The sequence below is a fragment of the Saccoglossus kowalevskii genome, chromosome 10 (genome assembly GCF_978046115.1).
Source record: "Saccoglossus kowalevskii chromosome 10, keSacKowa6.1, whole genome shotgun sequence".
Classification (NCBI taxonomy): domain Eukaryota; kingdom Metazoa; phylum Hemichordata; class Enteropneusta; family Harrimaniidae; genus Saccoglossus; species Saccoglossus kowalevskii.
This window is the reverse complement of record NC_140650.1, coordinates 15,009,352-15,026,098: the sequence shown is the minus strand read 5'-3', so window position 1 is coordinate 15,026,098 and position 16,747 is coordinate 15,009,352. Positions and strand designations below refer to the sequence as shown.

At 34.5% G+C, this 16,747-nt stretch overlaps 2 protein-coding genes across 2 annotated transcripts; both read left to right on the top strand.

Moving 5' to 3' along the window:
• Positions 1 to 20: 20 nt before the first annotated feature.
• LOC100375672 (clarin-2-like) lies at positions 21 to 6,962 on the top strand. The gene is made up of 3 exons (XM_002734900.4): positions 21 to 767; positions 2,910 to 3,089; positions 3,993 to 6,962. The coding sequence occupies exons 1-3, from the start codon at positions 494 to 496 to the stop codon at positions 4,274 to 4,276; spliced, it is 738 nt and encodes a 245-aa protein (XP_002734946.1). The 5' UTR covers positions 21 to 493; the 3' UTR covers positions 4,277 to 6,962.
• Positions 6,963 to 11,968: 5,006 nt separating this feature from the next.
• On the top strand, positions 11,969 to 14,434 carry LOC144352339 (uncharacterized). Its single transcript, XM_078009411.2, has 2 exons — positions 11,969 to 12,077; positions 13,959 to 14,434. Exons 1-2 carry the CDS (start codon positions 11,987 to 11,989, stop codon positions 14,270 to 14,272), a joined length of 405 nt encoding a protein of 134 aa, XP_077865537.2. The 5' UTR covers positions 11,969 to 11,986; the 3' UTR covers positions 14,273 to 14,434.
• The last annotated feature ends 2,313 nt before the right edge of the window (positions 14,435 to 16,747 follow it).

Sequence of the window (16,747 nt, the reverse complement as noted above, 5' to 3'; positions counted from 1 at the left end):
AAGTATTGCTGTGATAAATAGTGGACTTACCCTGCGGAGCGGCACCCATTCATAACAATTGTCACTCGTGTGATGGTGTGACAAAATCAATGTTGGCCCGCTGTAACCATATTTCGACGTTTTTCTTGATTTTGGGTGCTAGTTACAATTGCAAAGACTCTAGGCGTGACGTCACTAGAACTCTGTCACAGGGCGTTTGAGACCAAAGGTTGGATCATCAACAGGTTGTGTCGACTTCGTTATTGTAACATTTTGAGTCTGGGCGTTAACATTCCCCGACATTATTTCTGAAGTAGTCTGGACATTGATTTTACTGCTCTTGGGTCTTGTTGCAACGAGATATACTAGTACGATGACGGATTCGTGGACCGACTGAGTACCCTGTCTTCTCGAACTTATTCATGTTTACTAACTAGGTAGACATTCTTTTCCTGCTGGTCTTCGATCTGGTTCGACCCACTGTACATTTGATTAACTGCATATTGTATGCACAATGTTGCGATATAGAAAGGCGTTCTGTTTTCTGTGTGCATGTATCGCCCTAGCTGCCACCGCCCTTCTGATAACAGCATTTGTCACCGAGAATTGGGTTTGGTCGTATGTCTACCAGGACAAAGATGACATCCAACCCGACGACTACGGACAAAACAAAGTTCCGGATAATCCTAATGACCGTGGGACATACCTCGGGTCTATATACTTCGGGCTATTCAACGGCGTTGTATATTTAAACTGGGGTGCTGGACCCAGGAGTTATGAACAGAGTTGTAAGTTGTCTGATTTTTCGCGTCAATTGTTAAGTAAATTTAAAGCAGGGCGTTCCTTGATAAAAATGCTCTTGTGATCAAGTTTTCGTTTCGTCGGAACCATATAGGCCCATATATACCGGTATTTCACTCTGGTTGTATACACTTATCTTATCTTATTATCATTGCCTGCCACAATTAGGACTATTACCGGTATTAGATATATTTAATGGTGTGAATATGAAAAAGAAACAGTGCAGTAGCAACAACGTTAGGATTATAATCAATATCAATTTATATATTTTCTTCTCTGTGATGTTAAGCAAATCTTTTAGATACTCTCAGCACAACATACCTGTTCATTTTATCTTTATGAATATTTAAAAATTTCAAATTCAAACTGAAACAAGCGGTTTCTTTGGCCGATTAAATATCATTGGAATGTTTTTGACGTTTGACGTTGCTGCATAACACGCTCATTGATTGACTGGTTTGATTCAACTGCCATTGAAATTGATAAATATTTATGAAGATGAATGGAACAGGTTTGTTGTGCCAAGAGTAAATGCTCAAACAAAGATGAAATTTTTTTCGTTTCACACAAAAATTTCTGGTACGTGAATACCCGTCTTGGTATGTTTAAAATCTACCTTGCCTATGTATTATGCATGACCTGGTTTCTTTTATCACTCATTATGATTTATAACCAGTATTTTTCCATCTAGATAAGTAACGATAAAATGAAACATTTTTACTTTGAGAGTATAGATACAGAACACTGAGATTGCACGCTATAAAATGATGTATAGCCAGACACCTTTGGAAGATTTTGCGAATAGTGAGATCTTTTAATGATATGCATAAACTCTACTGAATACCCCAATCACATTATCTAATATAATGACTGAAGAAAAGAGTTCCTTTTGTATCCCAATCCTAACTCTAACCCTCACCACAGCCCCCCCCCCCACCTCCTCCCCATTCAATTGCACATATCCCCTCTAGATAACTGTAGGTGTCCTTAGATAGAGCTTATACAATTAAATTGGGGAGCGCTGGAGGGTAGCGTTAGGGGTGAGTGCAAAAGCAATTCATTCTCAACTAATTTGTTTTAGGCTTTTCAGTCTGGTTGTCCATCCAACGTTTTTTTGTTGGTAAAAAGACAAGACATAATGTTGTAAGCTAAAAAAAAAAGAAAAATTGTTTGTGAATCTGGGATGTTAAAATAAATGGTGTAATGAAAACCTTTCCATTTTCAAATATTTTGGCAGAAACTACCAGTAAAATAAAAGTCTTCAGTTTTGAAATTTTGAAAGAAATTATTCTTTTTAGCTATGCTGTCATTGAAGAGCGGAGCTATTCATATAGGTGATTTTTCATAGTCTGTCGTCCATCAACAATTGCTTTTTCAAAATCTTGAAAACGATTGACATTACTTTGATATATATGCATGGGTGGACCTCTATCATTTATTCATTTTGTGTCTATAAAGAATGATATTTTTGACTTCTTTTTGAATACTACCAGCCCGATTGCTTTGATATTTGATGTGTATATAATTTTGTAAACAATTTGTTTGATGAAAAGTTGCCAAAACCAAACAACTTTTTTGTGGGTTAACTTTGTTTTTGTCTTATGGGTGTGCATTGTTTGACTTGGCTTCCGCAATGTTCTTGTAGGAAAGCAGAGCTATTTTGACAATTAATAACTTTTTGTGGTAACGGGCATAAATATTAATTAAATAAGCAACTTGCACACTGAGGTGTTTGCAGAACACGTACAGTATACACACATGCACACTGGATTATTTATTTATTTTAACCTTAGAAAATAGAGCAAATATGGTGTCCTGAGTTTACAAATTACACCCAGCAAGGTTGGCTTGTGGTTTACCTAAAACTGTTTCATTTCATCAGAGACACATATCTGCTGTTCAATACATATGAATAAGATCAAACAAAATTTGATCAGATGCCGAGATGTTGTTGAAACGAGGAAGCAACAAACTTACCCCTCAAATAGGGTTCAATTTTCTTTCGTCATCACGTCCACTGACGTATGTTAATTATCATGATATGGAACAACGGATACCATTACATGAGAACATTAGGTCATGCGACTTTCAACGCGATCTCATTGGATCTCATTTACATATATTTGCAGCAAAAGACTATCTTGCAGACACTTACAATGAGGGCTTATGGATATCTACAATAGTGTTTTGTGCATTGGGTATTATTATGGGACTGGTAACGATAGGATTTGCTATTTATAACACAATTAAAGTACCAATCGGCATGATTACAGGAATCTTTGGTCTCTATATCTGGAATGGACTGGCAGGTAAGATACATTATACTCTTTTTAACCAAAGTTAATTAATTTTTGTCACAAATCACAAAATTATATTTTCTTCATTTGTTTTTAAATTTTGATCAAGACCTGTTGGTTACAAAATTATTGAAAAATACACAATGGCACTCAAAAAGTGAAATTCCATATTAGAAACAAATTTCTGCTAGAGATATATGCAAGCTTAATGAGATTGTGATCACATGAAACTCTCTGAACATTTTATCATGTAATTTACAAAAGCGTATGTACTAGAAATGGTATTCTTGTTTAATTACATATTTTCTGTCTAAATTCGTTGATACAATACTGGAACGTACCTTGTAATCAGTGTTTGAATGTTTGAACCCTAAAGTTAACATATTCAGTATTTTAGAGAGGAGTGCGCCCTCAAGTGTTCAACCTTTTGAGCACTAAACTTTAGCCACCATTCACAAAATTCACAAATTTTTTTTAATCATTTTCTAAAATTTTAATCAAAAATTTTAGCCAAAATTATTAAAATAAAATATAGAAGAATACATAAAAACAAACAAAAATTTTCTTAGAAACAAATTATCATGCACAAATTATTTGATTATACCGGTATTATCATATACACAGAGAATGATTTATCGTTTTATATGTACTGTATTTTCTTTACTTGTGGATGCCAAAGACATGTCTATTATCAAAACAAGTTGTATTTTAGTGATTTAACCAAGATGTCAGATGTAAATTATATTTTCTTAATGTGACACAAATCCTTTTAGCTATATTTTTTTAGTTGACCTGCATGTTTGGTAACTTAAATCAAATTCAAGTAAATTTCATAAGATATTATCAGTTATTGAAGATGTATGTAGTCAGACTGTTTAAAATGATTTACATGTTTATATTTTTCCCATCTGGTAGCGCTTTTCACCGGAATATGCATGGTGTTGTTCATCATAGAATATTATGTGTCACTCATCGACGGCCTCCTGAATGACGCTCATACTGCAGAATCCTGGGAAACACAGTGGGTTCATTTTGACTACTCCTTTTGGCTGGTAGTGGCTGCGTTTTGTCTCCTTGTCGTCAACTTTGGTGTTGTGAAGCTGAGCTCTAAAGGAGAGGACCCAGACATGACGATCAACATGAGAATGACATCACCACAGACTAATAAAGGAGATATGGGAGTGGTTCTTATGTATTAAATAATAATAATTATTACTTCAATTATTTTTATAATTATCAGTGTCGATAACGTACTTAATTTGTCAGATTATATTTAGATTCAAATGCTTTAGTTATGAATTAATTAATGATAAATTTATTGTCCAATTTCATTGAATTCTGGTAACAACAGATTGTTGACTTTCACTATTCACCAACATATGCAGGGATCTGCCCACGCTGGTCGCTAGCAGGTCAAGCAGGTCAGAGGTAAATGTCTCAAAATACATATTTTAGATGTGATTGTGAAAATAAAGTGTATACATTTTTCACTTTTATCAAAGCAGATTAATTTTACATTGAAATATTTAGAATAAAAGTTAAAATAATTAAAGTCAAATCGTAGCTAGTGGAACGGAAAATGAATATTAATTAGCTCATGAATATTAATGACCTCATGAATATTAATTAGCGACCGGCACTCAAATCAGGCTGGGCAGAACCCTGCATATGGTTACTCATACAGTTGAATAGTTATGTAACAAGCTTATCATCGTTGATATTGTTTACAATGTATTATATGGCAAACTCACATTTCATTTTTCTGAGAAAAAAAAATTGTGGCTCCATGATTTTTAAACCTTGTCAATTTGTCAGAAAATGAAAACACAAAAAAATATAAGAAGAAAGAAAGCTATAAGATTCTAACATGGATTTCATTTTATTATGACCAAGGAGGAAGTCCAAACATAGCCTCCATGTAACAAATTATGTTGAGTTGTCAGCCGTCAACTTGTGGACAACAAGTTGACGGCTGTCCTCTTGCTAGTGGATGTTTTCCTTGTAAGTAAACAACTGTGATTTTGTCAATTTCATGATATAGTAAACAATATCAACAATTGTAGATATTCCCAGGGTTCTCCCCAGCAGACAGAGAGTGCTGGACGGTATGAATATTCATTAATATGCATGAACTCATTAATATTCAAAATGGCCACAGGGAATGAGGTTCCTTTAATAATGAGTAATTTACCCTTCCTTACTTTGCGAAAGGCATTTGTAAACTTTAAGTTATTGGGTTCATTTATCAAGAATTTTTGTATTTAACCAAATGTTCTTTATGGTATTCGACAACAATTTTAAAATATTTCTAAATCTGTCATAATAAGCATACAATAATGCTACTCTCTGTATCACTGTCTTCTGTATAATTCATTGCTTTCTGAGCAGCTCAACAATCTTCTTCCAGAAATTGACATAATTTAAATTATTCTAATCTTGTCCTGACCAAATAAGTATTATTTCAGTGCTATTGTTAAAACTTAAGTTGCAGATGTCAAAGCATTAATTCATTGAACCAATTTATTGTTTTAGGAATTCATACAATCATGATGTTTAATTAGTTGTGGATGCAAGAATGAATATTTTAAAAAATGAAAATAATCTATGCAAAAGTTTATTGAGAATTTGAGAAAACGTATGTCTGTCACAAATCAAAGAATTGAGTATGTAATTGCATGTTTTAGTGTTAGATCATATCTGAGTAGGTCATCAAATCCACCATTATGTTCATCCTAGTTTATAGCTGAGTTATTGATTAGACCATTCTTTGGATTCCAGTGTCATGTGATATTTGTGTTCATACCAAGCCAAACTATGACTTGGCAGTTAAATGTTTAATTTGGTGTCATAGTTTTGAGATGTTACCGGTATTGAAAATAGAACTAACTTCATCATCATCATCATCATCATCAAATTGAACTGAATATTATGCGCACCAGGAACCCTCAACTAGTATAATCAAATCATGTACATTCTACAGTCTGTGTATGTATATGCTCCAATGAAATATGTGAATATGAAATGAAGTTATTACATATTCCTGCTCCTGAGCAGAACAAAATAATAATTACAGCAAACATGTTCAAGAAATGATTGTCTCTCATCATCATTTCTGTAATGCCATGTCTATGGTACTACAACATAAATTCTGGTTTGGGTTGCTATGTAAAGTGCAATGTCACCTATTATATTAATGTGCTAACACATTTTCATCACTAAGGGCAAATATACATTTATAAATGGGGCTAGATTTCTCAAACTTTGTTCATCTCAAATATATTATATCTTAGTCCAAGAAAAAAATTGTCAATGCAAACCATAGCATAGTGCCTGATTTATGTCAAGTTTACACCAATGTATGTTTGTACAGTGCTGTACGTATTGCTACAATCAACTGTTATATCTTTAAAGCAAATACTGACCTCAGACATGTATGGTACATGTATGGTATGGTTTCTATTTGCTGTAACTTCCTTATTTCCAATTTTGGTTTTTAAATTCATGAAATATCACCAATACTCCTCATCGCCCATATAATCTGGCTGGGATGTTTACGAATGTCAATCTAGAGTGATAAGCAGATACTTGCCCAGTAATTTTTAATTATTTATGTATTCATAATTGCTGTCACAGGCGTATGAAGTGTATGAAATGTTTTCAAAATACTAAATCCTTTTAGTAAATTTCACCATAAAGGCATAGTTTATGTTTTTGCATTGGGAACATGTTCACACATCTGTACTAGGCATAGACACAACATTTCTAGATCATGTGTTATTTGTACTGCAAGGTAATCATGTATCAACTTTTGTCTGTACAATGTTCAAGTCATCACAATGGATTGTATTTTCATGATATTAAAATAAATTTTGAAAAATGCAACAACTGCTGTAATCTAATTTTCAAGATGGATCTAATCACAGAACAAATAAAGTGGATACATTAACATGGAGTGGATATAACCTGCACTTACAATTGAATCTTCAGTAATAATCACTGAAATACTAAGTTTTTTTCAACACTGTTTGATAGTTTCAGGTCAAACAAGCCTACCACAATAAATTAATTGAAATTTGGAACACCAAATGAAACTAAGACGTTTTTTTTAATCAAAATGAAACTGGTGTGACTAAATCCAGTCTGAGCCACAGTCTGTGTCATGTTTAATTGTATCACCTGCTTGCATATACCGAGTAGTACTGCTAAGCCGCTGTCTAGTGTGTGTGTGTTGGGGAATGAATGCTTATGCAAGGACCTTACAAATATTTAGATGTACCGTAATTGTTTCCACTAGGCTTTCGTGAAGACACTATTTTTTTTTTTAAAAAACTTGATGTAATTGACTCACAAACTATGATAAACGCCCTCTATGGTAGAAAACAACACCAAAACTCCAAATGATAGATTCTATTGGAAGGGCAGCTGCAGGGTGTTTTTGCTTCATGGATACTCAAAGCCACTGCAGATTCACCAGACTTATCATTCAACTGATTCTCTAGTTCAACTTTTCATAAATGACACTTATTATTCGAATTGCTTCCATATTTGGAGTATAGATGTCTTTGGGTAACCTCATTCATTTTGTGATGATATCTGCAATTTTCTATTTTTAATGAATACTTTATAACTAAAACTGGTAATTTTGACTTCTTTTTGAAAACCACTGACCCAATTGTTTACTATTTTTGTTCATTATGTGTCTACATGTACATGTATTATCAAAATAAGTTGTATTTTAGTGTATATTTTCTTAATGTGACACAAATCTTTTTAGCTATATTCTTTTAGTTGACCTGCATGTTCAGTAAATCAAACCAACAAATTATATCATGTACTTTTTTTTGAAAACTACCAGTCTTGTTGATAATGCTATTAAATTCTTTAAATCAACCGATATGACAGTGGAGCTATCTTGGCCAACAGAGTAATTGTTATAAATATGACATTAAAATGAGTACCTTTATTACGTCACAAGTTATATTTTACTATGAATGAATGGCTAAAAAATACAATTATCAACAGTCATTGTATATTATCAGATACTGAATGGATTACTCAAATTGTCTTTGTCTTGGGAGTCGTCACCTGCACATGCGTCAGATGGCCATAGCATTTACTTACAAGAGTCTATTTCCAGGCTTTGTGTTTTTAGCGTCGTTTGGGACCCAATTCCTGCGCGTGCGCAGGTGACGATCCTCCCGCTTTAATCTGTCAAAAACACTGATTACTGTTGTGTTGCATTTTCAATTTGTTCTGCTTCAGAATAAAAGTTTAATCGAATAACACTCTACTCAGCGTTGATCTCATATTGACAATTTTTTATTCTCAATATAACTAATAAATAAATGGGAAAAATTGATTTTTAATGAGAACAAACCTTCCAGTTAGCTTAATAAATAAATATGACTGTTTTAACAAAATTAAGAACTAACTAAATATAATTACAACTTGATATACCCGGTACAAGATATAGATTGTATCAAATGTTCGCATCTTGGTTTTGCAAATGTTTGCAAATGTTCGCGTTGCTGACTGGCCTAGTGTCGTACCAAGGCACGAATAATTTATTTTCATTTTTGTTTTCTTCCTTCCTGTTAGGCATAAAATTGTAAAAAATAAATTGTATTCAATACAAGTCTAGTCAGAAGAGTTTTCCTTTTAATTAAAACATTTACATGACAAAATGAACAAGGTTGTACAAACACTTTGTTATTGAAAAGCATCCCACTTTTTTCAGATGTTTATCTATTATTAACGGCAGCAATACAAAATGACAATGTATTTACTGGTATTGTATTTCAAATAAACCATTTTGTGTAAAGACATACTTTCACATTCTGAAATATCAAAAGACCGGACGCTTCTGAAATTTAGATGGAAACAATAAATTTGAAATTGCGCATGTTACATTACCGGAACAAAACATAAATTATCATCAGTGTGCCTACTTCACGTCTCCATTAGAATGTATTAGAGGTTTTCACGAAGTAGCATTTACACTAATTATTTTCAGAATTGTTTTAAACATTGTATTTTATCATGAAATCTCATAATTAACACAATTCAAAATGATGCAACATTCACGTGGTCATGTGACTGCTAAGTAAATAAATCGAATGTACTGTTAAGAAATCACTAGTAAAAGGAATTCCACAATTTGATTTTTTTTTAAATTTATATATATGTTAATGTCTATCTTTGCATTTTCATCAGATTATGCTGAACGTTTTTTCAATCAGATTGTGAAATCTTTTAAATGCGTAAATTTAACAAAAATCAGGTATTGTTCATATATATATATATAGCCATAGTCCCTCAATCTATCTATAGAGGAACTGTAATATACCATATATTTGAAATTGGAAGATTGCATGTTCTTATTTTCAAGTTTACAATAAACGTATGGAAGTAGACTGTTAATTGACCGTGTGAGGGCGGTATATAATGAAACCACGCTGGTTTTCATTTTTGATTTTACTACAATTGCGCAATAATATACCAAGACGGCAATAATAAAATTTCATCTCTGTCTACCTCAATAGCATATATATTTTGTGAACAAAAATATATGTAATACAAGAAAAAAGAAACAGAATTTGTTAACTATTTTATAATCCTTAAGACATTCCAAAGCTAACGAAGTTGAAAAATTAAGTCATGCAGCCCAGAAACAAATCATTTGTGTTTGGGGGGGGGCTTGAAATTGTTCACCAATTTGTACTTGCCATTAATTTGATTTTTGTTGCGATCTTAGAATACTAAAATTGTGAATATAGCAATAAACCTAAACAGGTGTCAATAATAGTGTTTGTGTACCACGTGACATATAAATTCATATGGACTAAAAAAGTGTGTGCATTCGATGGCCATGGATCCACATCCTCTGCGTGGCTAATATGAACGTTGTCTTCATCAACATAACATTTAAGCGGCAATGGCTGTGATTTTAATTGCACGGACAAAATGACAAAAAGCTAGTATCGCATAAAATGCGATTTGAAAACTAAGAGTCGAGTAGTTGCCATTTACTAGTAGTTGAAATCAGCCACGTGGTAGGGACCGCAGAAACTTATGACACACGATGCACTATCATTGAAATAAAACACATAAAATCATCTGACAGAGGCCTGGCCTCTCAAGTTGGTGACTAGTACTTATTCGACAATTCACATTTGGCGACGGCTGTTACAAATTGGCACTAATGACACAGATAGTGTTTTATTAAAAACAAAACAAAAATCGAAGAAAAAAGATGGGTAGTTACAGTGAATTCTATGGTTTGACGGACTCAAACTCAACAATTGACGCCTCTATCAATTTACACCTGTTAAAATGCTATGCAGACATTAAAATTAAATATTTTTGTTTTATTTTATTTTATTTTGTCTGTATAATTTATGATTATTAATTACATTGCAATTAAAATAACAACTCAAGGCCGTCATCATTATGTAATAATAATCAACTCAAATAATCAGCGTTTACCAAATAATTTGTAAGTTTTACATTCATCTACACCAACCAGGTTCTTTACACCCAACGAATTGTATTTCATGATCACGATCATGTATTTCATGATCATGAACTTGATCACGAGTTGGACATGTACGCAATTTCATTTCTCCTGCAATGTCTACCGAATATAACCAGTCCAGATTACGTTTAATTTATACCAGGCGTGATTAATACATATTACGTACATGATACGTGCCCGGTGGGTATAATTATTTTCTCATTTCCGGGCAACATGTTCCTTCTGTGTAAACCGCGGAGTTAGACTTAATGGGGGGGGGGGGGGGGCGCAACTTAGTATCATTTCTCAATAAGCGCCATGAATTCAAAGCGCGGTGGTCGTCGCGCAGCGCGTGTTCCAATTTCATGTAAATAAACAATGTATTTTACACGCGTTATATACGTCGCTATGAGTCCCATATCGAACAGGACGCGGCGCGAAGACTGTCGCCCTTTAACCTCGGAAACGGGCCACATACGTACATATTATTACGTCCCATCATCACCTGAGGTCAAATTTCCTATTTAAAATAAGCCAGCATGTGTTGCACAATTCTATTTATGATCTATATAAATGAGCTATCCCTGGCACGATAAACGCGTTAACTACCCATGTAACTGTACCGCCGTCTGTGCTGGCCATAGCTCCTCCTCTCGCTCCGAGTCGATTCTCCAGGTCTTCGCGATAATTCAGAACCGCCGAAAATGCACTTTCAAGTACTGTTTCAGCATTTCTTGGACTCTCTTCACTCACAATGAAGCAGGGAATTTGTTTTATATGTGCGACGGCATCAACATTTGCAATGGGTTTATTCATAGTTGGAATGTCGACACCAAAGTGGGTCGTGTCCGAGGTTTGGAGAAATGTGACTTACAGCATGTTGGACGATACATGGATTGGTAAGAACAAAGATGTGGACCAGCCATGTGATCGTGGCATGCTATTGGGCGGGGTATACTTCGGTATTTTCTACGGTAAACAATGCTTGAACAATGGCTTTGGCGCCAGAGTCTTTGAATATGATGGTAAGTATATTGTATTATAGATTATAGATGTTTTGATAACGTATGAATGATTGCAATGATACTGAAAATTACACATGTTGATCGTTGAGAATGTCAATTCTTATTTATGTATAAATTTAAAATTACAAATAAATAAACTCAATTGTGACATTGTCATTGAACAAATCTGGAGATATCTGATTGACTCAAGATTTGACGGCGATGACGAATATATAACACGAACAGATGTATGTGTTGCAGTATTGTAATAACTATAATATTGTTTTATTTCATGTCCAGTGCACGAAATAGCAACTTCTCTTATTGGTGTCGAGTTTTGGATACCCATCATCATCATGGGTTGCCTGGCAATAATTTCTGGTATCGTCGCCATGTCGTTTGGGTTTTATTACATGTCAGTCAAACCACGTAGAAATGTCTACAACAGAATCAGAAATCTCATGTTATGGAATATATCATCGGGTAACTATGTATAATTGTTGTTCTCAATCAGAAGATCAATCAGAGATTATTATTCGTGTACACTTGTCAGCATTTACGTTGATGATGTCGTAGGTTGATTTCACGTTATTAATCACATGACCAATCACAATGACCTCGATAATATACGGGTACTTATAAGGCCATTAGCGCTGACCTTATCTGTGATAAATAAATAAATAAATAAATAAATAAATAAATAAATAAACAAATAAATAAATAAATAAATAAATAAATAAATAAATAAATAAATAAATAAATAAATAAATAAATAAATAAATAAATAAATAAATAAATAAATAAATAAATAATTTTGGAGATATGACCCAATTTTTGTTACTAAACTTGGGTGGTTATGATTTATTTAGAAACCATGAAAATACAGATTTAAAATCAGGCTGTCATTTGAAAAAAAATAATAAATTCATTATTCCGCATTAGGTAAAATATGTTGCAGTGACTGCGATGATTGATTGCGGTGTATTTATTGTAACGGATTGTCGATCAGAGGTTGGGTGAAATTTGTATACTAGTAGTTATGGAGGTGTAATAAAGTTACAAAAACTGGTGGAAATATCAGGGGTAAAATTCTCTTTCTCTCGGGGTCTCCACTCTGTCGGGGGGAATCTCGTCTCGTCTCTCTATCTCGTCCCCTTGAGGTACGGGATCGGGAAAGTCACTTTAACTTTACAGTCAAATAAGGCACACACAACGAAATACGTTTCAGCTCTCGTCTTAGTCGGTCAATCGAACACTCTATCAGACACAGCGCCCTGGGGAAAAGATCCCCAAGACTCTCGCAAGGCTGAACCAAGACTCGCCCAAGACTGGACTGCCTCAAGGCTCCGTCGCCCCTGGACTCTCTCGGACTGGACTCGACTCTCCAGGACTGCCTTCTCTCTCTACTGCGTCTGTCGTGGAGTATTCGCCAAGACCAACTCAAACTCTCTTTATTCATTTTCAAAACTCTGACCAATTACAATGCAGTAAAAAGACTCTAGGGCGTAACCTTCAATCATAAAGCCAATCACACTAAGTACTGAATACGTCATATCTTTTGATTAATCGTTCACTACATTAATAACTACGGATGTCAGAATAGCGACGGTATCTTGTAATTAGTTCCAAACCACTGAACCAAGTTCCGTCCAAAACTTCAAATAGACCTAAACGATGACAGACATAACACAGCAATTCGCTAATAATCAACTAATTAAGTCGGTCAACAGATACGCGAAAACAAATTCATGACAGAAATACCGTAATACTTTACTAACAGTGTCAATTGTACATAATACAAATTATTTTTTGCAACAACAAAAACATCCAGATGCATAATTTATCACAGCAACCGCATGTTTCAACGTGTTCCTAATATATCATGTGATATGTAATATCAAATTTACATGCGAAAAAGGTTCCGGGCTGCAGTCGGAGATAAGCTTTTAGAACATATATAATATTATATTATATTTTTACGATGACCTTGCGTCAAACTACAATTTTTTTATATGAAAGCAACTTACTTAGAAAATTTGCACACAGATATGTTTAGTATACTATGGTAAATCTTCTGATAAACGATATACAACGACACACTTCGCATTTAAATTGTAGCGAGAACAGAATGTTTGTAACTCATTTCGTTCCCACATTTGATACACTAAGACGTGAATTGTGTTATCCGTGTTTTAATCGTCTGTATAGCAGTCAGAATTCAGTACTTTGTTGCGCTCGTACGAACGTTTTATTTCTAAGATGATGTCTACTACATAGAAACTTTTTTAAAAACTGGATTGTTTGTGATGTTTTATGTTGCATATTTTTTTTTTTTACTGATACTTATTTCTGATCCCTTCACAGTCGTCTTCATTGGCGGAGTGGTGGCGTGCTTCACATATCGCTATTTACACGACTTGTCAACAAGTGTCTTGAGACCATTGGATATCGCCAACTATTGGAGAACAGATTGGGTTGCTATGGAGTATTCCTACACCCTCGTCGTTTGCAGCATCGGTGTGTTCATTTTCAATATCATCGTCATCGGCATTACGTCATGTTGTCACGGTTACCAATCACGCAATGACACTCACTCACAACAACATTCAAACAGAAGTAAACTTCGCGAATTCACAGCCCACTGCCAAGAAGAAATGCGACATGGACTATCATACTGAGTCCACGAACAACCCAATAAGACGTTGTTTCAATATTTACAAGTAAAAATGTATACTTTCAGTCATGTTCGGGAAGGTTTCGTTGCCATGATGTGAAAAGACATTAACACCTTCCTTTGCTCGTATGTAGATCTGAGTAAACGATTATGTCTTCCACTCTAATTTTAACCGTCTCCCTCCAGTGCCCATCCCCAATTTTAAAGGGCAGTGGTCGTCGCGCAACGCGTGTTCTAATTTCACGTAAACAAACAATGTATTTTACACGCGTTGTGTACGTCTCACTTAGTCTCATATCGAACAGGACGCGGCGTGACGACCACCAACATTTATGTGTATATGCTCCTCTCCAGAACACGTATATATCTGGGCCATATACAATTTACATTGGGGATGGAGGGTTAGGGTATAGGATAGTGAGGGCGCCTAAGGAAGACTTCCCGTTTTTGTCAAAGGCAGATAATACCAACTTGAAGACAAGTTTCTTTCAGAACTTGTTAACGTCACTTTACTCAGAACCGTTATATTTGATGACGAAATTTAAATAACGACGATTTCATATATGTTTATAAATATACTGTAGGAAGCATTTGCCAGGCCATCCACCCATCAGAGTCGAGACCTAGAAGCTACGTAATCCAGCTATTGGTGGATATCATACAACATAAACGCCTAGGTATACTGTAAGCAATTGTAATCGGAAGTTTGAGAAGTGGGAGTTGGAAGCCGGGCACCTTGGTATCCGGTTGACGAGCGATAAAGCTGGACTGTCTGTAGTGAAATAGTGGATCGAACTAGTACCGCTACTAAGTATCCGCCACGCTCCAGTCGTCGAAGTTCCTAGTTCCACTATGCTACTTTTCGTAACACATCTTTCCAGGTTACGGTTAGAGTACAATCAGAGGTTGACACTGTGGGTGGAAAATGACAGAAAAATTGCCAGTGTAATTTTGTTCCCGCGACGATGCTGCTGCTGCTACATTTGTTTGCTTTAATGTTCTCTGTGCAAACTTTTTTTTCTTTCAAAATCTGCCCGAGCTACTAGTAATAGACAAGACACTGTTTTTTTTACGGTTTGTTTACCTTATTTTCGGTTATTTTTCAAGACAGAAGCGAAGTAACGATAAACAATTTTTAACGTCGTATATAGTATGTATACCTAAATATGACGTATAGCTAAAGAACACAATAATTATATATTTGAAAAATAACGAGCTTTATAAAAGCTGTATCATTCCAAATTTGTGAAACATCACTCCCAGAACAAGCTAAAAACATGAAACGTGAAAAAAGTAAGGTATTAAAATTAAAAAGGTTATACAAATTAAAAAGTAGATACCCTGCCATCGCATTTCTAGACAATTCATTTCGAGAGTCTGGATATTGTTATCCCTTAGAAAAATGACAATGACAGACAACAATGCTCAGTGAGTACCAATTGTTTTCAAGTCAATAACAGATTACATAGGAGGCTTCATACTTCATATTAATGACTCCTCGCCCATCCACAATCTCACATCTCAAGTTGTATATACTTGCAATGAAATCATTATATTATAAGATAACATTTCTGTTCGGTTCCGTTATCGTGTCGACCAAGGTTTAGAAACAAATCATGTATAGAAGTGTATTATATATACAGTATCATCGAAAATAATGTTTCTAAAGATGCGACAGGCACATACTAGTAGTTTTGCAAGGCAAATATCAGTTTCATAGTAGCGCATGGTTCAGTGCTTTTATCTGGAATGACAGCGCCCTCATTGTTCTGTGTGGCTGGATATGCTCGTATATTTCAGGCGGAATGTAATCCCGGGCATAAATATTAGTGGCAGTATTTTTTGTTTTTGGTTCATACCAACAATTATCTTCACTTGCATTGTCATTTGCAATCAGTTTTTTTTTTTCTACTCGTTAATGAAATTTTCATGATGCCACACACAGTTGTCAAAATTTTATATTATTCCCAGATGCAATTATTTTCTATGTTTTATTATTTTTGCGTGTAAACGACTGTGTGCGGTTGAAACTAAATGCGACAGATCAACATAAACCACGATAGTAGTAGTAAAGTAGTAAAGACAGACGCCAAAATGAGGGGTAAACGTTGCATGACAAGTTCCTAAAAATGGCACAATTATTTACATATAAAAAAAAGTACATCCACGTAGGTATAAACTTTATTTTAGTCTTCCCATATGTAAACCTCTTCCTCGCCTGTAGTCATAGTAACAAACAATAAAAAGATCCACACACTATGAATATCGATTATTCCAGTAGTCAGGCTAATCTCCAAAACTTTGAGGTTTTACTTGCGCAGACATTTGCTCTATTAGAAGCATGCATGAACCAAAAATTGTATTCAATGTACAACTGATCATTAAAATACAACTTATGTTGACCATATACACTTCGTTTGCACAAGTGCTGCTAACATTTAATTTAGGTAGAGATGCAGTTTACCTGACAGGTATTTTA

Coding starts and splice junctions, on each gene's coding strand:
- LOC100375672 (XM_002734900.4), top strand. CDS start 494: ATGTTGCGATATAGAAAGGCGTTCTGTTTTCTGTGTGCATGTATCGCC. Junction 768..2,909: donor CAGGAGTTATGAACAGAGTT/GTAAGTTGTCTG, acceptor ATATATTTGCAG/CAAAAGACTATCTTGCAGAC. Junction 3,090..3,992: donor TATCTGGAATGGACTGGCAG/GTAAGATACATT, acceptor CCCATCTGGTAG/CGCTTTTCACCGGAATATGC.
- LOC144352339 (XM_078009411.2), top strand. CDS start 11,987: ATGTCGTTTGGGTTTTATTACATGTCAGTCAAACCACGTAGAAATGTC. Junction 12,078..13,958: donor GTTATGGAATATATCATCGG/GTAACTATGTAT, acceptor ATCCCTTCACAG/TCGTCTTCATTGGCGGAGTG.